The sequence below is a fragment of the Camponotus vicinus genome, unplaced genomic scaffold, assembly GCF_025532165.1.
Source record: "Camponotus vicinus isolate PSW18456_S1 unplaced genomic scaffold, iyCamVici1.0 SCAF_8, whole genome shotgun sequence".
Classification (NCBI taxonomy): domain Eukaryota; kingdom Metazoa; phylum Arthropoda; class Insecta; order Hymenoptera; family Formicidae; genus Camponotus; species Camponotus vicinus.
Window position 1 is genome coordinate 14,806,583 of NW_028141980.1, and position 26,178 is coordinate 14,832,760.

Sequence of the window (26,178 nt, forward strand, 5' to 3'; positions counted from 1 at the left end):
TTATATTATATTTACAAATGGCATCCGGAAATGTCATTAACGTCTGCCTACTTTATATTAACATAGGTTATTTATTGCTCCCGCTATACAAGTACCGCTTTATCGGGAACACTGATTATATTCAGAGAATGACATGACACATGATTACGCAGCTGCAACGTTTTAATTAACGCATCGCAGGTCAGGCTTTTCTAGAATAAATGAAGAGATAAACGCCTATCCCGCTTTTGTATTGTTCGCTTAAATGTACGTGTATGTACGTTTCGTCGGTGTAATCTCGATTATACGTATCTCTCTCTTTTTCTCATCGGATTTCAATTACATCTCGATTAATTTCCTTTTTCTCTGTTTGAAACAGATGATGGCAGCCACGGGATGAACCAGGATGGTGAGTGTACTCTTTTGATTTTCACGTATATATATATTTAATTATAATTGCAATTCTCTAACGTGAATGGATATTTTTATCATCTATCGGCTACGATTAGGCTAACGAAAAATCGGACGAGGAAAATGAGCGCGATGTTCGGATAAACGTATTGCGGACCGTTATCGATACGCATCGCGTATAATCCCGTTATAATCAACTGCGATAATTAAATACGGATGGAAGCGAGAAAGTCGTCCGAAAAGCGTCGGCCGCTTTGCCGATATCGATATCGATATCGATCCCCAATTATCTCAACGCGCGTTCTTAAACGGTGTGCTATAGCCGCGATGCGGAATCGACCTGTGCGATTCCATCGATATCGCCAAGATCTTCCAAATAATTGTTAATAATCATGCGAGATGCGCCGCCGAGCGTTATCGCGTCTTGAATCCGTAAAGTGATAAACGATTCAACGCGTATCTTTGAAATATCAGCGTCAATTAGGTAGATGTAAAGTAAGAGTGCGACTCTATAATTTGCAGAGATAATATCTCGTCTTTAGAGCTTCTTTTCATTTTATTAAATTAAATCTGCGCTGGATTTTAATTAACTTAGCTGTCAAACCGAAAAACTCGATATCACGATAAAGAAGCTCGCGCATTCCCAGCTCGTCCTTCTTAAAGGATCTCGCGCGTGTCAAGGATGTTCCGATCATTTCTCGCTCCGCGACTTCTCGCGGGCCGGAGGGATACCTCCTCGACGAAGTTGCGAGGAAGGATCCCCGCTGCACCGATGTTCGCGTATAATTTATGCCGATGTGACTTACACGCCTCGCCGCGGTAGGTGGGAGACGGCGCTGGATGGTAATCACGAGTTTAAAGGGTAAACGATCGCAAGGTGTTGGGGGACCGCGGCGTGGGGCCCCGTGGGCCCCGCCAGCGCGCTCAATATTCAACAGGTATTTACATTCGCAAATTGTTTACGTCAGCCCCACGATGAAACCTGTCAGGATTTCGTTTCGTCGGCAGCTCGATTCTCTCTTTCTCTCCACCGCAGTCCTTGTTCCCTCTCGTCTTTTTCCTCCTGCGCGATGCGCCTTCCTCCCACACTCGGTGATCTCGGCGAGAGGAGAAGAGCTGCCCTCTTCTCTCGCGCCTCATCCGTCCTTCCCCCGAGGCGGCGCGTAATTACATCTGGATATTAATCAAGCGCACGTCGAGAACAAGCACGGCGAGATCTTGATTTTCGCCCGCGTCCGTCCGATCGCGCGGAAATCGTTTCGGCGTCTATCAGCGCGAGAGCGAGCGATCGCTAATTTAGTAAGCGTGTCCATTTAGTGGCGCTTAGTCGGAGATTAATTACAAGGGATAAAGGGGTGGCCGCAACATTAACAGGCTACTTGTTAATATAGCTAGAGTTTGTTCTCTTCGATTATGCATTTCAAAAATTTTTTTTTAAATTTTTATAGCTTTATAAATTAACACGTGTGTATAATTGAGGAATTTATTTAGAAAAAGTTGGTGCAATTTTCTTGGTACTAAATTGATAGTGACGAAATCTTTCAGAGGTTTATTATTGTTGTTTATTGCATAAGAGAGAGATACATCAATTAGCGAGGCTCGCGCGATTCTGTACCGCGTGCCTTTGATATCACAATACGGTATCGTGGCTTTTCGCGATTTTTCCGCTCGCTCGCAAGATCGAGGCTACAGATAAGCCGGGCACCGGTCAAACGCTCGTACACGGTGCAGAACCAGTTTACTTTCCTTAATGCCGGACGATTACGCGGACATTTGAGAAAAGAAAAAAAAAGAGAAACGCGCGCGCGCACATACGATCTGCACACAATCAGCAACGAACTATCTGTTGCTCGATATCCGAATCGCACCGAGTCACTCTTAACAGTCGCTAATTCTAGCAAACCGTGAGATTGAATTCCAAATATTCCAATTAATACACACTCGATTCGCTGTGGGAGAGCCAAGCTGTACTTTGATAAGGCGAGCGGAAGATGGGCTCGATGCGAACAACCTCTCTTCCTCTCGAAAAGCGTTCTCTAATCCTGGGTTGTCCGATTAACCTGGCGATAGGCGGCAGTTTATGATACTCTTCTCGAGGAGAATCGGACGGCGGTTAACATTTATCGTCGCGGTTATTAATACGCGGATTACGCGGCATAAGTAACGTCGCGGCGCACATACGGTGTACACACATACATACATGTGCGCGATACACGCCGGCCGGCCCGATCCTAATTATAGCGTAATACAAGCGCAATCGCATGCGGCACGGCGCTTACGTAATCCCGCGATAATGCGGCTCTCCGCGAGTGCGCTTATGAGCGCGGCGTAAGGTTGCATACCACGCCTGCCGATGGAAGCGTTCGCCCCTGTTCGCCTGTTCGTGGGATTCGTGGGATGAGACGGCGTTATCTCGTTATCTCGCCGAGATAGTGGCATCGAGGCAGATTTTTCACGCGAATTTTTCCTCCGATGAGGAAGGAAAAAGACGCGGTATCCTCGTGATCCGCGATTGCTCGAGAGACAAATTTCCTCTTGGGAATTTTAAATCCCCTGCTCTTGCGTGAAACTGGGTTTTTCAGGAAAGGAGAGAGATGAACGCGAGATACGCGACGCTAAAAATGTAATTGCGTAAAATTACGAACGAGATTTTCGCTACGATTAAGACTAACGCTTTTGCTCCGGATACGCTCGCGCTGAGCCGAGTATTGTAATTAATTTATAATTAATTTATACTACTGAAATATCTACGATTGCTGCATAATTTTCACTAGAGAGTTTCAACGTAATATATTTTTTTATTCTCCATAACTTCGCGAGAAAAAGAATTAAGCAGCTTATGTATTAGATTGAAAAATTACTAGGAATCAATTAATTAAAGTTGAATATATTTTCCGAGATAAAACTTCGAAACTTGTTAAAAATTGTGACAGTTGATTCCTGCTTTGAATTTACGCAGCTCAGTCGAGACTGGAATTACAGGATTCGATAACGCGAGAATAAAATTGATTAGTTAATTAATTAATCGAATTCGTAATAAGTTATATAAAAGCCGTACCACAACAAACACGTCGCGGAGAACCGGAGTGTTCGAATAACACGTAACGATAAAGGGTGGCTTGACGAGTTGACATATCGCCGACTGAATTCGCGGTGATATTATCCCGCTTGATTTCGTTGGTTGCACGAGCGCAGGTTGCACGATCTACGCGAGACGTTGTCTGCGCAGCGCGTTCGCTCGGAGCCTGCTCGTAGAGATGCCACCGCCCTGAACGATTCAGGAAGCGAGGTCAGCACCCCGGCCTCTTCCTTTTCTCCCTTTCTCGCTTGTCCCGATTAGCCGAGAGTATAGCGGAGAGATCCGATAACATCGACTAGCCGGCGAGCAGCCGTGCCGATAACGCGCTATCGCGGCTCCCGCGGTGAATCACCGAATGCACTCGGAAAGGTCATAATATTCTAATGCGTCTCTGTTATCGATTCCCGACCTGATCGGTCCGGGAAGACGGGAAGCGCAGACGCGCGTGATTAACGACGCGGAGCCGATCGTAAATTGTATCCGGTGATATTTGAGTTCATTAATTGCGTGCGGCGTGACCGCGAAGAATTCCGAAAGAGCGATTTACTTACCGACAGCTGTCTCGAATATGAATATTTTATTTGTTCGAGAAAGAGAAAAGAGAGGGAAAAAGAGATCGCGCGAGAAAAATCGATTCGATCAGATGGTATCGGACGCAGAGATATTTCCGAGGAATGCATCGCGGATAATGATAATTGTCGACAAACTTACCGAGAGATTTGCGCGTGTAATAAATATGACGTGACGTTACAGTAAAGATAAAAAATTTATACAAAATTTAATCGTACATTTCGCTGATTTCTCTGAAACATCCGGGCACGCGACGTCAACGCACGTCAACGATTTACGATTACTTACGAAAGATACTTGGGGCTCGCCAATGAGAACTTTCTTCGGCGATGCGACAAAGTAATACAGCCGGTTTCAACGAATACGCTAATCAACAAAACTGTTTCTATCGGCTGGTATCTGATGCACACGCCGTGCATGAAAGAGTGTACGCGTGTGTATGTGTGTGTGTGTGTTATTCGCCTCTCTCTCGCACACATAAGTGGTACGTGCAGTACCACGCCCGCGCACGCGAGCGGGAACTCGCTCGACAGAACGAGAAAAACGAAAGAGAGAGAGAGAGAGAAAGCGAGAGGAGAGAGAGAAAGAGAGAGGGAAAGGTACGCACTCGCGCGCTCGGCGAGAATGATTTGTATTGCTAAATAATCAGCGCCAGTTGTCTCTCGAGCAGTTGGTTTAATGAGGACCGCGGGGGAAGCGAGCAGGATAGAGGAGAAAAGCGAGTTATAACACGCGAGAAGAGAAGTCGGAAGGAGATCGTGCTCTCGTGCCATCGCGCAAACTTCAGCTATGGCAATCGCATAATTCCCGACCAGGCTATCGTACATTCGATATTTCAATATTGCGAGCAAGTAATCGGCTGGTATATGTGCTGGTATATGTGTATGTGTTGGCAGGACAAACATTGCTCAATCGAAATTCCATCGTTTATACTTCATCGATATCGTTTATGGGAAAAAAATATTCATATATATAATTCATACATATTTTTGTTATTCAACATAACATCGCTGCGGGACAAGTTGCTCTCGATATCCTTCATTTTCTTCCAATTACGCGAATTATCTGGACCGTATTTCATGACGAACCATTAACAGAGAGAGAAGGATGATGACTCTTTCGCGCGGAAATTGGAGGTTTCGATACTAGATGAATCTAGAAGCGCGACTTGTTGACTCGATACATTGATCGAGATTACGCGGAGGTGGCTTTGCCTCGGATTTTCTCCGGTTCCTAGGCACGTTGGACGCTGCAGATAGAATCGGTACAACTCCAGGTGTATGCACGGAGTCACGTGTAGAGTCCGCCGCCGTCGTGTGTATCGATACACGTACATATCTTTGTACACAGACAAGGGTGTGGCTGTTCTGCAACGGTATCATCGTAGGTGCATACCTCCTGTACCATCGAGACGAAATTCTCGCTGCGTTTCGACGATTGTGACCTTTCGAAGGAAGCACGTGCGCTCATTCGTGACATAAGCAACATCTTATTGAAGGTGAAAATAAGTCAACTTTCATAAATCCTCAGAGAGGGAGGAACCGGGTGCAGCTATTTTCTGAACGTTTATTAATCGTAAATTCGCACATGAGGAGATATCGTAAGAATTTTCTTACTTTATGTTTTCCGAACTAAAAAGCAATAATTCCGGGCATTTTTCAACCGGCAATTTTATTCGCGTGTAAGCTTTCCGCGGTGATTATCATTGCTGTTCCGTATCGTCGAGATTGCTGGTTATATCGGCGGCGTCTCTCTTGGTCTCTCGAGGTGTAAGGCCCCACTTAATTCGAACCCCCCGGGTCCTCTCGAGTACCTTCGTTTAACCTGCGTTAGCACTGCTGACGCTCGGCCGTGTTCCTCCGTACGTTTGTGTACGTGAACGCACACATATTACACGTATATACAGCCACGAGACTGGTACCTGCTTCTTCGCCAATGCAAACGCCGGCTCGTAATACTCGAGTACTGAGTAGTACGCGGATACTTGCGCAAACAGTCGGAGGAAGTGCGGTTGCGAGACCGATCTATCGGTGAGCGAGTCTGAATGCGCTTTTGCTATTGAAAATGCGTGTTGTATTTTAACGGTTTTGCGTGCCATGTTGCATAGAATCCCGATGTCGTTGCCACATTTATTTTTCAACATGCATTATTGACCCAAATTTCCTTTATGATGAACAACTTACTTTCAATTTTAATTCAATCTTTTTGTTGTCGATTGTTTTTAAACAATAATAAGTCGTAGAATTATAAATATACTTTCTTTATATTTTTTAAATATTATTTAGTATATTTTCTCAATATTTTAGCTCCTTGTTTATAAGTTGCAATAATGCAAATATACTTTCTTTATTTTATTTACTAACGAAAAGCCCCAATGATAGAAAAAAGTATATTATTATAGAAATATCTATAATATAGAAGATATGAATGCAATTTTTTTTAATAGAAATAAAATAGATATAGCACTAATACAAAAAAACTGAAAATAAACAACGTAGCTATCTGAAGCAGGTTTCAAAAAATGTTTGAGTACATGTAAGAGACTAGAAAAAAAGTTGACTGACATGTGTGAAAATAAATATCACGGAAAAAGTATTTCTCTTTGACATTAAATTTGATAATTTCGAGAATTTCAATTAATTCGATTACTCAAGATTAAAAAAAAATATCCACACGCCTATGTGTCTCGAGAAGCTTATAAAACGATCCAACATACGCTTTGATGTATAGTCACGATCCAGTCTCTGCATATTCTGACGCGTAAAAATCCACACTGCATACTTTCCACACATAGAGCTTTATGAGAGTATCAATTCTACGTAGGATTGACCGCGCGCAATCTCCTCGCGGGACGTAATAACGTGCGAAAACAAGAAATCTTAGATCGCTCTGACACCTGCCACCCACGGAGGTGCACACGTCTCTGAGAAGGATGGAGAAACGGACGGCTGAGAAAGGACGTTTTCTGACGCGGGTACGCAAACGCACGTGCGTAAACCATTGACGTCCGTCGCGGGGCGCGGGTGGAAGTCCGATCATGCGTAACAAGCTGTTCGGTAGTCGTGTTCGCGGGCCTTTTACGGATCGCGTGTTGCGTGCCCGTTTTTAACGAGCGAGCAAAAAGTCACGCGGCGCCTCGATCATTATCGGGCGCGAGGGGATAAAACGATCGCTACGAGGACCCTTCGCGCCGAGACGAGAAGTCAGCGTCCCGTGTTCCTGGAGATACATTCGCTCGCGGCCGGCAGATTAATAATTATCGGGGTGGTCGTGAATGCTAATGGTTTCTACGGACTCTAGAAATAGTCTGCATGGGATTTAGCTTGTAGATGTTAGCTTCCTTGCTCGACACATTGCTTCTTCTTCTTCTTCTTCGTCTCGACTTTCTCGGTGGCAACCTATGCGCATTTAACTGTAAGTCATTTAATGCTATGACTATTTTGAAATGAGAAAACGTTGTATTCGAGACAAAGTCTAATAGAAGTAAGATGTATAATTTTGAGTTCTAATTCTTAGAGTTGAAAACAAGACAATTTATATTCACAAAAAGAAATTTAATATTATTTTTTATTAAAATGTTTCACGGTTCCAAATACTTTTCAACTCTTCTTAAAAACAGATGAAATTTACAGTTTGAAAAGTTGATCTCTAAGATCGACATACTTATCGAAAATCAGAGAAACATGGAAATCACGATAAAAAAGATAAAAATTAAAATCAAATCGTTTTAAATACTTACAAACATATAAAATAATATGAAAAAATTTTTTATTATTAAAATTATGTAATTTTTCTAGAGAAAGTCAAAAAGAGCAGAAAAATTAACGAGCAAGGAATGCATAAATTATGGACTTTTGATGAGTATAAATTAAAAGATTAATAAAGTATAAATATTTAATTGCTGAGAAAAATAGATATCCCGATTTAGGAGAAATCTAGGTCGATTTTAGTATCTTTCCTCTTCTAAACAAAACGAATGATTAGAGCGATCGTTGTCCCGTTACAAATCTGAAAACTGGATAAGTCGCTTATGAATATTATGAAAAGTTCTAGTCGCAATTATCGATGACGCGCGATCAAAAACGAAGGTGTTTCTCCGCTGCAACCACGCAATTATTCGCTCTCATCTCGATTATTGCAAATTATACAAGCGCGCACCAACTGTATCGTTCACACATACTACACGTATAGTCTTTCTTCTGCGAATCTCTCCGGGACTTATTAATAAGCTGAAGAAACGCCCAATGTCGATTAACGTCCGATGACGGAAGTCGAACAGGTTCGTCTCTCCAAGCTTGATTACTAATCGCAGCACTCAACGTGTACTCTCGAGTCCTTAAAGATGAACTCGATATGAAGAAATGCAAACAGTAATACGATCCTTCCAGTGATTTTTATAAACATCGACATCTGTAATTAATGTTGCATAATCATATCAATATATTGACAGGCATCTTTTCAAAACAAGGAAATTCATGAGTCTGCACTTTCATCAATCATCAATAATTAATGTACGTTGTGGTCTGCTCTATTTTTATGATACGCAATTATCTCTTTAAATTAGTTCGATATCGAGATACAGGATTTCGGTCGCATGGACAGCATTTGGTACAGCATCTTTATGGCGGTTTCCCGGGAGGCAGGCGGGCTTCTCCGAGTCGTTTCGTAGCTTGCATCGCCAGTCGGTTGAGAGCCAGCTAGTCAGCGGAGTAGTCTGTGGGGCGCCAGAGCATGACGCCATTAACGTAACGAGGCCACACGTTGCACCCTCGCGAGCACTGGACTATATCAGCCCCGAGTGCCGGCAATGGACTCCTAGACCTAGACCTCCGCGAGTCGCGCGCGCGCGCACGAGAGAGAGAGAGAGAGAGAGAGAGAGAGAGAGAGAGCCCGATATCTCGCGCAATTATACTCCAATGGAGAGATACGCTTGTACGTACGGTTCGCCGGTTCGAGTGCATCGGCCGATCGCGACCGGCTGCCAATAGCACGACTGAAGCGAATGTCGCGTCTCTGTTTATAGAGTACGCGGGTGCGCACGTGCGGCACGCATGGTTTTCCGCTTCAACTGATTGCGAACTGGTTTTTGAACCATCCAACCGTTCGCGTTTCCTCCGCCGGCGGATCGTGTCCGCTCTCAGATTGTCGCGCCTGGTCAGCGAGAACGGACAAGTGCGGGAACGTCGACAGTTTACCGCGAGTGTCGAGATATCAAAGATTCCAAATGGAATTGGAATTGTACATTTAACCAGACGTCGACGTTGAACGTCATCGAAATATCGTTAACCAGCGTGTACCGTATAAACGACGAAGGTAAAATCGCGGACGATGGTATCCGCTGCATCACCGGAAGCGGGAACAAGCGGCGAGGCGGGGTCAGACTCGAGGTCGGCTCGACGTGCTCGCAACAAATCAGCGACGGAATCAAAAGTTACGTGGCTTGTCTCACAGTCGAATTACGGTAAATTAGCGGGAGTAAAGAGCCAACGCCGACGAGAGAGCAGCAGGTACCTACCTACATCGAAGAGAAGCAGAGTCGTACAGAACGGACGGACGGACGGACGGATGGACGGATGGGCAGGGGCAAACATAAATTAAGATGGGGGACTGATTATGAGGCGAGGGCAGGCTATCATTACCCGAGCCATCGTGACCGGTCGACCCTGCAGCAGCCGCGGCTGCTGAACACACCGCGTTTTCTCTCTCTCTCTCCTTCTCACTCTCTTCCTGCCTCTTTCCGTGCTAGTACACGATCCGCCTGCCTCGTGCCCCGATAATGCCGGGGTGGGAAACTGCAAATTATTAATCTCTCCGTTCCCTGCATTACATAGTTCAGCGAATATGAAACGAGTATTGTCAGAGAGATGCGAAACCACCGTTCCGCGGCTGGTCGAAGCGCCGCCGTCCGTACAAGTTTTTCTCCCGGCCCGATTCATGGATAAAATGGACCGCTCAAGAATTTTTGCGTTCATGTGCACCTTGAAAGTGTCATTTTTAGTTTTCGTTATTATTTTTCAAAGGGAGAAAATATATAAATCTATGCGCTTATGAATGAAAAAATGAAGAAGAATAAAGCGAGCGTAGAAAATGATAGGTAGGTAGGTGGTAATAATAAGATTTGCGTTGGGTCGCAGGTGGCGATACCCGCCTACGGGACGAGGTCGCGGCGAGGACGATCGAAAAGGACTCGGCCGAGTTTCTGCAACGCAACGCGAGCAGGAGAAAGTGTGACATTAAGCACCACGCGCTTTTCCTTAGCCGGGAGTCGGAATCGCGATCGACGCCGAGCACTTCTAAAAGCTGTTCGTCCACCGCGGGGCGACGCGATAAAGAGCAATATTATATATGTATGCATACACGCATTGCCCACGCAATTTCTACGAGTGTATGCATACATATATTCACGTGTTTCTCGTTTTTCCGCCTGCGGAATCGCAGTACCTTCCGGGACACCAGCGAGCAAACTGGGTCGCTCTTCGTAATTTCCGGTGAAATGCAATTATGATACTTTGCACCTGATCTGACTGCATTGCTGATCCAAACAGGATATTTCCCGAGCGGGAAATCTTCGTGTAATTATTCATTTTGCAAATGAAATAAATAATCGCGTTTATCTCGGTTTTCATACATGAAACATTTAATTGTATCGAAATTATTTCAATCTCCGATTTCAACACATTCAAGTTATAAAGAGAGATTACAGAATTGTCAATTATTTTTTTATTAAAATATTTGATAAATTTTTTACTGAAAAATCGAAGCTTTAAAAAACAAAACATGCATTAGACGATTTCGAAAGAATTCCGCGGGTCGCTATCAGGATCGAAAATCAGCTGATCGCGGCTACGGATTTGCACCATGTGACAGTCGCGTGCGTGCTCGCAATTTAATTCGCGTATTCGCTGATATATTTCGCACTCTCGTGAAGCAAGCGGTTACGAAACTGTTGGCTGGGCCTTTCGGTATTGATATTCCACCTTTCGATTTATAAGCAGGAAATTCCTTAACGAACAGAATATTTAAATCATAGATTTTTTTATCAATTTTGAATCAGTTTTCTCTGCAACAAAATTATCGCGGGCACCAACGTACATAATTTTCGAATAATTAATATTAAGGGATTTTTTTGACATTTTGCAAAAGTGGAACACATTCTGGTGATACTGTTCGCTTAAAAATATTCGCATGTTCACAATACACGCGAGTTGGTTCAGCGACTAGTTTGATTGCTAACAATTAGAGATTGTATCTCGATTTCTCTCTTTTCGATGTTCTTCTCTCTCTTTCTCTTTTTGTTCTCTCTCTCACTTTCTTTTTTATTTCTTTCGATATAGAAGGAAGAGAAAGAAATTCGCGATTCAAAACAAAAGTATTACTTGTGTCATTGATAGTAAAAAAAACAATTGCATGTCTTTTTTTCTATTCATAATTTTTTCGTTTATGATCAACCACATGTGGCTGAACATTCGAGTGGAATTCCGATTCATCGATAAACTCGTATTCGTTTTTTGACGATATTAACGCTGCTTGCACATGGATCTCCCGTTTATAATACCTGCTTGTAATATTAGTTTACGATGTTTATGTTTTCCCGCTGAAAATGTAGACGGAGAAGCATAAAACGCACGTTACGGAATCGGAAAAAATTCCGCCGCGAAGTCGCGCGCAACGCGATTCTCGGTTAGTTAACCATTGGCTTTTTGCTGAATTAATGGTTTGAGCACGGCGGACAAAATGTTTGCACGCGGCTCCTCGGCTTCGATGTAACGGAATCGAGAGACGATCTCGCGAGACCGTCGAGACTGCGCGCCCGGCGCAGTATGGTATAAAATTTTTATAGGCCATTAACAGTCAAGCCAATAACTATAATTGAGGATGTAACGTGCATATAAATGTCGCTACTTGCTGCTGCGGGAAACGACCCCGTCATCTGCTCCGACCTAGTCGATCCGTCCGCGAAACGAGCGCGAAAAATTGCCGCGACTCTTTGAAAAAAATTCAAAAGATTCTTATTGCATCTGATATGCAGAATATTACTTTTGTTACCGATTTCAGGTATTATACTTTCGGTCTCGGAATCATTAAGGCGACGTTTCGTTTAATCGGCAACGAGGATTGCCCGCCGGATCTTGACAGACGTGAATGTCGTCGGTGCATCAAACTTCTGATCGGGAACGCCGAGTCTGGCCGCCGGGGTTTATCCTGCCTGTTGATATATCGGTCGTTCGGCACGACGCAAAACTCCGCTCCTTCCCGCGGGCTCCGACATCTCGCGAATTATCATAATCTCGCCGCGCGCGCCAGCGGATAATGCGGATGATCTCAACCGCTAGAGAGCCCGGGAGCGGAATCGCCGAGTTCCGTGGCCCCGAGCTGCACTGGCACTCGTCTTAAGATGTTTCCCGCTTGCAAATTGTGTTGATTGGCTTCACGGAGATAGTTTAGCTAAACTATCCTTTGAATCGATACGTTCCGGCAGTCATATGTATACGATTTACGTCAATTTTTGTCAGTAAAAAAATCGTCGTCGCATTCCAATTTATAAAATATATCGGTACAGATTTAAGAGAGTTATATTTTTATTTAAAGAAACATTTTGAAAAAAAGAAACGCTTTAGATAGTAGTAGCTAATTTATAGAATGTTCGATAAATCATGGACATGCGAGGATTGAGAACGATGATTGACTCGTTATGTTAGGCATACGATAAAATTTGTGGGCATCGCGTACGATGATTTATTCGGAGATTTTCATCGCGGACACGCGAGATCTCTGAGATCGAACATTAAAGCCAGCTCGAGCCGCGGCTATACGTTAAAACGACACCGGTTGGCAACGGGGCGTTCGCCAGAAGGGCTTTATGGTAAGACCCCGACCACGCCATGAACGCTCTCGCTATAAAAACAATGAGAGAGTAGAGAAGGAGTAGAGAAGAAAAGAGAAAGAGAGACAGGCGGCTCTATTTGCATAACCGCCTCTACTCACAAAAGTCTATGATAAGTTGGCCTGATAAAGACGACCGCTTGTAATCCCCGGCTTCCGCGCTCGCGGGACGTCGTGTACATGTATGTGTATATATATGTATATATTTCAGAATAGAATGCTACGAGAGCTCTCGCGGCTGTTTCTGAACGAGTATTACGTTGCACGGTCTTCGATTAGTGCCGATATTGCGCATGCGAAGGGTCCTGCAAATTTATTCTCGCCTCTTAATCTCGATCCAGTTACAATATCGCGCTGCCTCGATAACACAATTTGATGAGAAAGAAAAGGTTCTTTTCAAAATCCGAAAAAGTAAGAAAGCAATTTTCAATATCTAAGAACGTATTAAAAAACCCATAAAGAATGGCTATTTTTTCCTTTTTGTTTTGACAAACTATATGATCGAAGATATGACGTAATATATAGACCGTAAAAAGGGCGCAATCGATTCCTGATATTGAGTCATCTTCTTATGCAAAGTCGCTCGCGATTACCTTTACCTTAATTTCGCAACGGTTATGCATGGCCCGGTTTTAGTTTCACTAAAACAGGTGCGGATTATGATATTTCGCGGTGAATAGATCCGCGTGTCGCGAACAATAGCGGCAGTGTCTTATCCGACAGGTGATAGGTGGACGTGAGTGGCAAGTAGCGTGTCACTTGTAAGTGAGAATGTGTCTGCTTAGCGAATGCGTTATCCCCGTGTTACATATATACCGGGTGCACGCGTGCATCTACATTCAGAATTATCAAAATTTTTTTTCAAGGAATATATTTATATTTCCTACATAATTGGAAGGAGAAAAAAAGCTTTCTCGTAGAATTGAACAAAATTATGCAAAAGTCACTTGCCTTGATTCTGACAATAAGATTGGCATTTCGTAAACGCGTGCTTTAATCACGACTCGATTTCGCTCAGAATTTTACCGTTCAGAGGCATATATACGATCGCCGTACATTTCGAAACGACTGTTTCTTTGCTCTCCGAGACAAGGCGGAGAATAAAGATCGAGATTCTATCGGACGAAGGCGGACACCTGGTGTACGAATGGAACGCGGGGAACACGGGGGCGCGTGCTCACGCGTGTGCAGGTGACAATCTCGTTTGTGTTCACATGATAAACGGCTCCCCGCTGGTGTTATGGACGTTTGACGTGCCGCGCTGAAACCGTTCACTGTATATGTGAAGTGGACTACGTTTAGTAAACCACATTCCAAAGATGTCTCGCCTGTTTCTTATCGTTCTATACATGTTTCTTGTTAAAAAAAGTGTAATACGAAAAAATTAAATTCTAATTTCTTCGGAAAAAAAAGATACGAAAGACCGATATTAATTAAAAAGAAAAATAGGTCTATTTCTAAGTAATTAAGCGCTATTTCTAGGCAATTAAGCAATGTTATTAGTGCTAATATGAATTTATTCCACTTAATTTATTCAGAAGTATGTAATTTGCGCATTCTAAGTCAACTTATATCGAGAGTTAAAAATCAGAATTTTTTTCCTATGATTCTTTTCGCCGAATTACATAATTTAAATATAACGGTATAATATAATAGTGGAGTATTTTTTTATATAATATTATATTATATATATACATATATTTATAGATCCTACATTTATTTCATTTTTAATTTTATCTTGTAGTTTTCAACAGATATATTATTTTTAGGAACAATAATTAAAACTAATATTATTTAAAACTAAGATGTAATTTGATAAGAAACGCAATAATATTTGTAACTATAAATTGTCATCTTAAACAAAATTACATACTACTTGAAAACAAAATTGTTTTAATAACGTTCTTTTCCATTAAGATGATAATGGAGGGCGCGTTAGATCGCTTAATCGTTTCGATAAGAAACGCGGATGGAAAATGAGCCAGCAGTCACTTCCGCGCTTGGCGTTCACCGCGAATGACAATCTATTTCCTCCTTCGTGCGTTCGCACGATAAACCACTCTCGATAGAATTGCCCGAACGTTTCATGCTGCTTGTACGAGCGTGTGCTACCTAAGCGAGGCCTACCATCTGCGCTCTACACGCATACCGGAGGCCTCGTTCACTCGGCTTATGTTAGTAACGCCGTCGTCCCTTTTCATATCCGCGTTAACCTCCGCGCGCCGTTCGGTTAATTGATCCGGAATACCACTCGAGCCTCTTCTTAAGCTTCTCCGCCTCTCCCTCTCGCCCTTGGTCGATCATCATCCCGGTCTGAAACGAAGCTCCCGGTCGGTCCGTCCTTTGACTCGCGGGGAGCGGAATTTCTACGCGTCCTATGGCGATTTTTTCGCAATCTTCGTGTATAGTGTACTTCCATGGTTATTCCCATAGTTAACGTTAGCACGCCGCGATTTATCGGCATTTCGGTTGAGTAGTAGAAAAAGCCCCTGGCAAGTATCTAATCTGGCAGCTTCCACTCGGTGGCGCGATGACACCAAAGTGCCAAGAATGCTCCTCTATCTACTCGACATGCGTATAATTTTGCACGGAATTCGACTCCCGGCATTGAAGGTTCATCCGAAGGATCCGTTGCATCGTCTCTACGAGGAGCAAGGATGCCTAAAACTAGCGCGAAGCATCGTTAAACGCCCGTTTCCGCGGACTCGAAAAGCCAGTCTTGCCCCAGCGATGCACGACGACGCGAGAGCGAGCATTAAATAGGCGGTTCCGCGGCTTAAAGACGAGTTTGCGGAAAATCGGAGTAGAGCGAGGGCGGTTATTACTTAATCCTAAAGGCGGGCCTTTAACATTACGTACGATTAACCGGCCGCTCGCAATCAGCGATCCACGGGGATCGATCTCTCGCGGATCGCGCGGGATCAATATAGAGCTCGAGTACCTGCGTGCACAACACAGCTCACATCCCGTGTATCGTGTGTGGTAATCCCGGGTATACACCTAACTACGTGATGCTGCGAGCGCGGAGAGACCGGCCCCGGCCAGACCGATCTGCTTAGCGCGATGCAGGGCCGCTCTCTCTCTATGACCGGTCTATAAATCTAGTAAATCTTAAAACGATGGCTGTTTTATCGAGCAACAAACAGGTTACTAATGCGCCACGCTCCAATCACGAGCTCGCGTGACGCTCCGGGTAATGCCGCCATGGGGCTTCTCTTTCTTTCTTTCTTTCTTTCTTTCTCTCTCTCTCTCTCTCTCACATTTTCTCGCTCTCCTTTTATTTCGGTCCACTATCTCATGCTCACGCTTTTCCAAGCGATCTAGTAGCTTAAAGGTTAATTCACAATTCGTTCGTGGTTTCCGTTTCGAGAATAGTTTCGATCAGTGATGAGCATATTTCAAATGGAAAGCTTTGAAAATGGACGTTTAAATAGCGTTTTATTTGAAGAAAATATAGCATTATTTGAAAATTTATTTTTTTATTATAATGATGATATAAATATATTTACTTGAAATGTAATAATGGAAAATAATTGATTAGGACAATACATGTATAGTTTCAAATGACTTATACGTCAGACATTTATTTTCGACTCAAAATAATAATTGGAGCTAAAACAAATACGCATTTATTTCAAAAATATTATTATTATTTATTTAATGCTAATTTATCCAAAGACAACATGATTAAACAAGATTTAGAATAAAAATAAATCTGCAAAACGTAAGACAGAAAAATAAGTAGAATCGTAATTTTTCTGATCGTGTCGCAATACAAAAAAAATGTCGATGCACTTAATATTTACTGTTCCACCCGATCGGCGGAATTTTTCCAAGACCGCGCTTACACGCGGAAGCATGCGACGCGCGTATTACATTGTCGCAAAAAGCGCCGCACGACACGCGCCGCATCGGCGTACACGCGCAAGAAGCGTTAAAGAATTCCCCATATATCTGTGTAATCGTGGCCACTCGGCGTATCTGGTCACATTTCGACGTTGTACCGGAAGAGCGGCGTAAGAGCCTTAAATCAATTTCAAGGCAATCCGTGCAAATTCCGAGGCGTCCGTGTGCGTGCGTCATTATTGCGTGTCGAAGATGTTGCGGATGTCGAGGAAGGATGGCATCTCGATTATTACACGCATACATCTACACACTTTAAATATTCAAATATTTAAGCAGTACGCTGAGACAGTATATTAGTATCGCATTTCTATTGCATTTTCAAAAGCATTCGATACATAAAGTACCATTCAGTCTCGAACGCGTTGGCGTTCCACCTTCGCGTCTTATCGCGCAAACGTGAGTTAGCCTTAAGCTCCGGCGAGAGCTACTAGCCGAGATCGCGGTCGTGTAATTTATTTAAGAAACGACAGGCGCGTTGTCTTTGCGGCGTCGGTGTACTTCCTGTTTATCGTGGAACGCGCGTTATTAATCCTTGCACCTCTGTGCGCGATTAAGGGGGATTAATAATTGGGATGATGATTACATGCGCACAACGAGCTCAGCTGCTCATTTTTTTTTTGCGATATTATTTTGATAGTTATAGCATTATTATTATATATAAATAAGATTGCATTGATATTTATATTTATGCTGAATATTTGCACACGTGCTTTTTTTAATTTCTTGCCTTTAATTTTCTTGGTAAAAGTTGTGGACTAGATATTAAGGGAAAATTGAACGATGAGAAGTATCAAACGTGACGCAAAGTGCATTCGTTACGAGCAATTAGGGGACCTCGACTGTAACAAATTTCAAGTACGCTCTCCGGAAAGTATATACCGTGGACGATCTCTGTGTTCCGTAAATAAGTTATTAAAGCGTTCCGGAAAGGATAAAGCCGTTCCTCGCTCACTTTTCCATCCTCTCTGTCGCCCGGTTTGCGATCGTTAACAAACCAGAACGCGTCGTATTGTCGCAAATTGTTCGAAAATGCATCATCCCGCGAAGTAGAAAGCATGGCAAAAGCGAAAATCCGACGACGGTGGTACCGACCGAGTTTCCAGGCTCGCTTTCCGACGAAACCACCGCTCGAAATTTATCCTCGCTCGCTTTGATCGGGAATAGTATGGAGATCACTTTCGGATCGGAGACGTAATAAAAGATGGGCAAAAATCGACTTTGGAAAGTCGCGGAACCCCCGGGCAATCCGTCGTATTTTGTCGCCGACCGAAACCGCAAAGCCTTCTCGAAGAAACGTCGTGAAAGTCGCGATTTTACAATTAGTTTCGTCGAACTGTGTCCACGATAGAATCGCTCTTCCGGATTGGAGTAAATCTTTAGGTGCGAATAAAATTGCCGATAGTTTTTAATATCGTATTGCGATATAATTTTTACCTCATTCGTTCGCACTCTCTCATTCTCGAATCGAAAGTTTCGTCCGATTGATGAAAATATACTCGAGAGCTGACGTCGAAGAAGAGATCTTTTAATAAAGACCGCTTTAATAATAACGTCCGCAGTATTCGCGCTACCAACTAGACAGGAGGTTACCTTCGGGAGGTTTAGAAACAGTTGACCGGACGTGGATAATGGCTGGCGTGGCCACAGCTGAGTACGCCGACCCATCCTCCTTACTATGGCACGCGGGTGTGCAATAAGCGTGATTGCGGTTTTAGGATGATAGGCTGTCACGCCGCGTCGCAAATTATTTCGGTGGAAGATACGACGTTCCTTCGTTCTCTTCGGATTATACGAGGAAGGTGAAACGGCACGAGAATAACTCCCTCCCCCCTTTTTTGGCCCGAATCCCATTCACGAAATCCTGCAAAATGTCCAGAATTAATTTAAGAGAAAGTGCAGACGAGAGATTGATTCCGAGCAATCGGAGCGTGGCGCGATGCGAATTTACGCGATTCTACGCGAATCGTCGCGTTTAATCCCGCGATAAACAACTAACATTGATCGATTCGCAGTAAAACTCTTTATGGCACATCGGGAAACGCGAGAAATTGTAGCGCGAGATTTCGAAATCTGGTCTACGCTTAAATAACAGCTATAGATAACGGATATAAATATAAGAGTGACAACGGGCTTTGCACAATAGGAGGAGAGCGATGTTAGCGATGGCTAACAATAGTCGGATGCATGCGTATTTCGCTATGGCTCGTTGATTCCACGCGTGCTATGCGCGTTCACGGCTCCTTAACAGCCGCCAACGATCGTTGCGCTATTACGCGTCGTTATCACTATATAGCACTAGACTGCTCTATCGCGATACTCTATTCTATTTTGCCGACGAAGATAAATCTTATCAAGTATTACGTCTCGTTGAACGTGAAATATACGTACGATATTACCTCATTAAGAGAAAAGTATACTTGCATTCGACAGTTTTCCGTTAATGAAGAGACAAGTTTATCTTTCAAGAATTGTCCGATAATAAATCTCGTCGAGAATAAGAGTGAATAAGAGCGAATTATTTCCGCGCCAAAGCTGTCAAACGATGAGATTCGCTCAAAAAGACAATTTTTTTCTGATAATGAAAGATAAAGTTCCTTTCTATTAAGGAGAAACTGTAATTTGACAAGATTATGTTCTCGATGGAACGAAGAAAATGTCTTTTCAAGCTGTATTTATGTATATACACATTTGCGTGCGCTATCTAATAAATAATGTAGCGGGAGAGTTTATCGCGAAATATGCTTACGATGGGATAAACGGCTGAGAGAGACGGAGAACAATAACTCGGGATTAAGGCGAGACCTATCGCGCTTCACACTCCCGGAAGTTGGCGGCTACCCTTGGAAAATTAAATGAAAACGTCAATGAATGGGGAGATATCCCTCTCCCGTATATAATATTTTACGATCGTATGCGCGTTTGCGGCAGAAAAATCTGTAATTCCTCGCGGAAAGATGAAACGTAAATAATCTAAGAGCCCTTCAATTAAATGCGAGATTTTGGTGTGTAATCTGAAGTCGAAATTTCCTAAACTAAAAGCGTCTGCTCGCAAATCCGAATCAATGAGCTGCTTATGATTTGATAGCCGATGTGATTGCGATTTTGGACAAAATTGAAATGAAATTGAATCAAGTCGGCAGACATGAATTGCGTATGCAATTTATGTAGGCGACTTTTATATTAATAAAATATTCATCATTGCTATAGAAGATGCCTACAAAACTAGAGAAAAGAATCGATACTTGAAATGATGAAATGAATAAAAATGAATAAATTAAATGAATAAAAATGAATAAATGAAATTATGATATTCTTCGATTTGATATGAACTCGCGACACGTGATTTATATGCAACATTGCACGGATAAAGTAAAACAGCACAATTCGCAGAACGTACATTTTATGGCTTATTGAGAGTCATCCGAAGCTATGCCATGTCGTCGTCTTGGAATATCCGGGCGCAAATCGAGAAGAATACAGCTCGCGCGCGACATAATTTCCGGGCTAAACGACTCGCATCGATTTTCTGCGAGAAAGGCCGACGGAAAAGAGCGAAATACGCGACTTAATGTTCGAGTGGGCTACGGATATTAATGGAAACGTCCGGCGGATTTTATTGCGTGCGAGGGGGAAGAGAATTATCGAAGTTTCATGCATACGTAAAGATGCGGCTCCGTTTCTCCTTCCCGGAATCAGAATCCTTTACCTGCGTGTAATCAACGGTGCAGGTGTTATTTCGTTAGAAACAGGAGACAATTTCTGAGAGAAGCCGTTGGGGAAATGCAGCAACATATTCGACTCTTGTCAGAGTCCACATTATTCGTGTTATGATACCTTGACGAGTATCTGGCAGATGCGTAACGACGAGACGAGAGGTGAAATAACGGCCGAATTCGTCTGCATTCGTCCTAATAACTACATCTTGACAGAGAAGAAGCCACGATCGTGGCATCGTAAAAGGCAAGGTAGGAATACCGACATCCGCGGCTGGACGTAAAAAAGTCGTGGAAATAAAAACCCGGTGTAATTATGTTTACGAGTTGCGGCTGCGACAATATAACTGCAGGAAGAAGGCGAAGAGGATACAACGTCAGAGAGGAGCTGTCAGAAAGGAAAACGGAGGAGGAGGACGAGGGAGGACAACACGGATGACGTCGCTGTGGCTATAAGACCAGGAATGACAACCGCGTGTATGCGAAAATTTCATAGTCGCCGAATGGCGCTCAGTTTTCTCGGTAATTTCGAATAAACTAGCTCGATGAAAAGAATCGCTCTTGTTGCTGTCGGTCTACTCATGTATTAGTAGTTTTTACGAGAGACCTGTAATAGAAATATTTTCTAGCTAAAAAAAAAATATGCATGTGTATATTCGTGATTAATTTTTACACAAAATCGAGCGTGTAAAATCGAAATCTCTGGCAAATGGCGACGATGAAATTGTGCAATAAAAATAGATAACGGCAAATTTATATCGGCGAAATACCAATCGTTATCTTAAATGGGATAAGCGCGGCAATTATCCTACCGATTAATTACAAGAAACGAAATCATAAAATATATAAAGAGCGAATGTGTGCGACCGTATTACGTTACGTTTTGCGACGCAAGAATGCTGAACGGACTGTGCGATTTCATTTCTCGTTATTACGCGCAGTTAATTGCCAATCGATTCTTGTACCGCTACAGTTGGCGATCACACAATGTGGTACGACCCTGAACGGAGAGCCTTCGCAGGCAAAGTAACGATCCTAATCGTTTCATCGTTAGAGATAATTCTCGCGACGTATACGCGGCTTCCGCTTCGCTCCGACTTCCTGCTCGAGGCTGGAAATGGCGTGATCTTTCAGAAAGGATCGGAGCGAGAAACGAGCGAGCCTATCGACGATTTATTCATCGCGCTTTTTTTCGTTTCTTTGTATCGATTAGATCGCTACAAGTCGAGAGCTACGTACAGTTTACGCTCGCGTGAAGCGAATACGCTCAACGAGATAATGACGGATTCGCATTCGCTGTTTGACTTTGAATTTGCAGGTCGCATACAAATTATATAGTTAAATAAGTTATATATAGATATCTGAAGGGCCTGCATCGATTACGTTACGTAATCTCCGCATAATAATCGCGGTGAAACGGTATTCGTAAGAATCCGCGGCATCGAATAATCGGCGATCGATACGCTGACATCCCGCTTCGATCGATTTCTCTTGGAAATCGCGAAGCTACGTAGCTATTCTTCGATGATATCATCAACGTCCACTTTTCGACAGAAGCGAGATATCCTCGGATCGCTCGAATGCGCGAGATCGTAGGCGGATACGAAATGTATTCGCGTCATCGCCGGGCGAGCATCGATCCTCTCCCCTCGATCCTGCGATCAATCTTTCCTCCGTCGTAGGTTGCATCGAGATGCCCGCGTCGTAGGTACTCATTGAACAGGCTACCATACCGCCGATGCAACCCCGGTGCTTCCTATACTTTGATCCCTATTTATGAGACGAGAAACACGACGAGGGGCAGTCGCGGGAGGAGAAACGGGAACGAAGAGCGCTTCTAAACGGCGATTACCGTCCGGTCGGGCGGATCGATAGATCCCGTCATATCGCGAAATTCGCATCATACGAGGCATCTATAACATCGAAATTCTGCGAGTACGCTCATCTGCGATACTCGTCTCACTCGTCGAATGATTCGCGATCTGATCTCGCGACGTTCTAAGATCTGATCCTCTTGCATGCTGATCATTTTGCGTAACTATCTAATCTGAGCACCAAACTGCGTTGGCAGTACATAATGGTAGTCACTTTCAATGGCATGCTATTAAGAGTAATCATTTAAATAGTTTCGTTTATGAATAAAATATTATTTGAGAGAGAATTTATTATTTTGTAGAGGAATGATGATATGTAGATCATAGATAGATGGTAGGTAGAAAATACGTAAAAAATATTTATTTGAAATGTACTAATTATACTTGAAATTATTAATGAAAGTGATAGTTTTTTACAAAAAATCTTGAAGAAATTCACTAAAGATTAATTGACATAATTATTTGAAGATTTCAAACTTATATTGACGAATTTTATAAATAATATTTCTTGTATTACTTTAAATACTACTCAAAAGTAACTTTAGTTTATTTTTTCAACGTTAATTTTGAAAAATAATTAATTTTTAATAAAATTTAATGATGAAATATGAATAAAAACGAATTTAAAAGACAAGTTATAAAAGAGAAATAAATAAAATAACAAGGAAATGGTATTTTTTAAAATATTTTATATTTTCTAATAATAAATTTTATTTTTCCAACAAGAAATATATATTACATCTACATATATTTAAAAAAGCTTATTTTGCAAAAACAAATATTTTAAATAATGATTTATTTAAGATATAAATGAATTCTTATTTCATATTAATTATTAGATTAACGAGGCGTAGAGAAAGAGAAGTAAATCGAAACATTCATTATATTTAGAATAAACAATACAAGAAAATAATAGGGGCAGACTATTACTTCTTATTTTATAAATACCAAAAAATATAAAATAATAATTGAAAGAAATTACCGTTAATTCGGATTATATATATAATTGTGTTTCAAATAAGATTGGACATCTAATATACAAATAGCCGAAGCAGATACGACGCGCGCACGATGTAGAATATCAATATTATTTTCTCGGACGCCGCCGCAGCTTATCTCGAACGGAGGAATACGAGCAAGTAAACGCGCGATTTACCATTCCCGTCTGGCCGAACACCGGCATCGTAACAGGTGGAGAGAGAGGAAGCTAGAAAGGGAGAAAGAGGAAGAGAGTGGATCCGCGGGGCGCCGGGTTTGGACCGACGTGGTACACGTACTGTGTGTATATACCTAAGTCCTAGTTCAAGGGATTCAAATTGCCCTTCAATCCGCTAGTGCCTCGCTGCACTTGGACTGAGGGCACTTAGGCGGCCCGCAGTCGGCTGAATCATGTTTCACGATCCCTCTTTACTGTCGGTACTCAGGCTCTTAACACTGTTCTCTAAGTGGCGCTTCGCCGGCAAATCGATTCCACCTTCCATCCCCCTCCCCCAAATAGATCCCGACTGAGAGAGAGGAAGAGAAATGGACATTACCGTGCTCTCAAGTTGGACGACGATATTAATCCAGCAAATAGGTACTGGTAGGATATGTTCTTCTTGCGATTCGATCGAACTCTAACGTGTCAATCGATAAGAACGTTTGCGCACACCTTCGATCATTCCGTTCGGCTTTAAACACTTCCATTTGTTTGTGCATGTTTTCTCGTATTAACGCGGAGATTCGATCTCTGGTAGATTCGATCAATGTAAACCGATCGTTCAATCTCGATAGAATCACGGGATGACGATATTAATTTCGCCAGCAATACCGCACGATCGACTTTCGACGCATCGATAAGAGCCATTCCGTTCATTTTCGATCGCTCCTCTCGTTTCGCTCGAATCCTAAAAGGCTCTCAACATCAGCGCGCGATGTATCGAAAAATTAGGTGATACGCTTATCTAGTTTCACTACTCCGGAAGAGGAAGTAAGGTTCACAGCCGGCAGATTATCGTGGATTATGAGGCCTTAATTCGCGGCAATGGAATTCTCCAATGAAATTTCTCTCAAGAAATAATCATTATTGTTTCACCGTCGCGGAGAATCGGTAAGAGACAGCTCGAGCTCTCACGTTCGACTTTGTGAGAATCGAAGAACCGAAAAAGAGGAGAAAGAAAGCTGCGCCGGACACGGAGGTAGGAGAAAAACGGGAAATTCGCCCTTCGATGGCAGTCTCGATTCCGCCGCGAACGGACCTTCCGATCGTCGCGCGTCCTTTTCTGCGGTCGCAACTACCGGATATTGGTTATTGCGAGCGATGCCAAGAACTGTATCGAGCCTCATGAAAACTTCTCCGGTGACCGGATCATTTCTGTGTCGATTAGTCGATTTTATCTTTCTTTTTCGTCGTTTTTACGAAAGGGTGGGAATCAAGGCGATCGCAAAATTCTTTTCTTCAATATTTGCTGCGAAATATATTTAATATTTGCTGATGGAAATATACTTCATTTATCTCTGATTTATTTTACAAGTTAATTTTTCTAATAATTGCATACAAATGCAAATAAATTTGAAACAAACATGTTTCATTATCCATTGTTAAGGGACTGATAGGTGTAATCTCGGAGATGTTTTCCAAGATACTTTGGAGCGCGTTATAGCGTTAGAAGAAAACTATAGTAGATAGAGCGAATAGTAGGTGGACGATGAAGAGAAGGAGGAGGAAGAGGGAGTGGTTATCTTCTCTCGTACTTCGAAGATCTCGTTTAGATCGGAATCGGATACTCACGGCGGAGACGTCTAAATCGGCACGCGGAAGAGACCAACGACCGACTTGGTCGAAAGAGAGGAGGGAGAGGTAAAGCAGAAGAGGATGAAAAGGAGGAGGATGGATGGATGGATAGATGGAAAAAAAGGCAGCAGCTCCTCGCGTGACTACGTTCGAGCGGCCGACACGTAGCTACGCTACGTCGAGGCCTGTCCGTGTTTATCAGCCATCACCCTCGGCGAGTCGCGCCGGCGGAAACGTGGACGAGCCGCGGCCGTTTGACCCTTTCGAGCAGCGATTCGGGAGGAAAGGGCGATTCGTCTTTCTATCGTAACCTAACCAGCTGGCGAATGTCGATTGAAATGGAGAAGTCAAGTAGCTATGGGAGACCGGGCAGTTAACCGGTTAATTATCAGTGAGCGATATGTTTAGATTGGACCTGGTCCGAGAAATTATGTAAGTGTCCTTACGTAATTATAACTCCAGGCTACTAGCGTGATCAGTAGCCGCACTTCGTCGCTTTCTTAGGACCGTAAATAGATCGATACGCTTGTCGCATGAAATATCTGTCTCCGCGAAAATTATGAATTTGTGAATACGCGACTCATCGCTCGGCGAATTTAGCCTCCAGGTTGGACGAGAAGAATAAAGCGGATGACTCAATATCCGCAAAACTTGCGCGGAGAAGGACACTCGGCGCAATAAAGACTCTCGCGGAAAGAGATCAAGGACTTCCTCGAAGCTCAATCTGTAACGATGGGAATTTGTCTGACGGAGACGGGCAACAACACCTCGCTCGGAGGCGGAATGTGAGGAGGAGGAGGAGGAGGCTGAAGCAGAAGGGAAAAGAAACATCGCAGATTAGCACGTTTTACATATAGCACTTTGGACGCTTGAAGACAGCTGGCAGCGACGAGAAACGAGAGATATACTATTATCAGATTCCTGGTATTCTTCGATTAATTGGCCGGTACAGTTAAGGGATAGGTGGAGAAAAGAGAGAATCCCCTCGCG

At 43.0% G+C, this 26,178-nt stretch overlaps 1 protein-coding gene across 12 annotated transcripts in view; it reads left to right on the plus strand.

Moving 5' to 3' along the window:
• The window catches only part of Sv (paired box protein shaven), a 152,132-nt gene that overhangs the window by 57,921 nt on the left and 68,033 nt on the right, over positions 1 to 26,178 (plus strand). For 11 of the 12 annotated variants that reach the window (XM_083106231.1, XM_083106232.1, XM_083106235.1 and 8 more), the window contains one exon: positions 359 to 388. In XM_083106231.1, the coding sequence (XP_082962357.1) occupies positions 359 to 388 (30 nt within the window). Of the gene's footprint in view, positions 1 to 358; positions 389 to 13,199; positions 13,334 to 26,178 lie in introns of those variants that run through there. The other variant, XM_083106240.1, reaches the window with a different exon arrangement.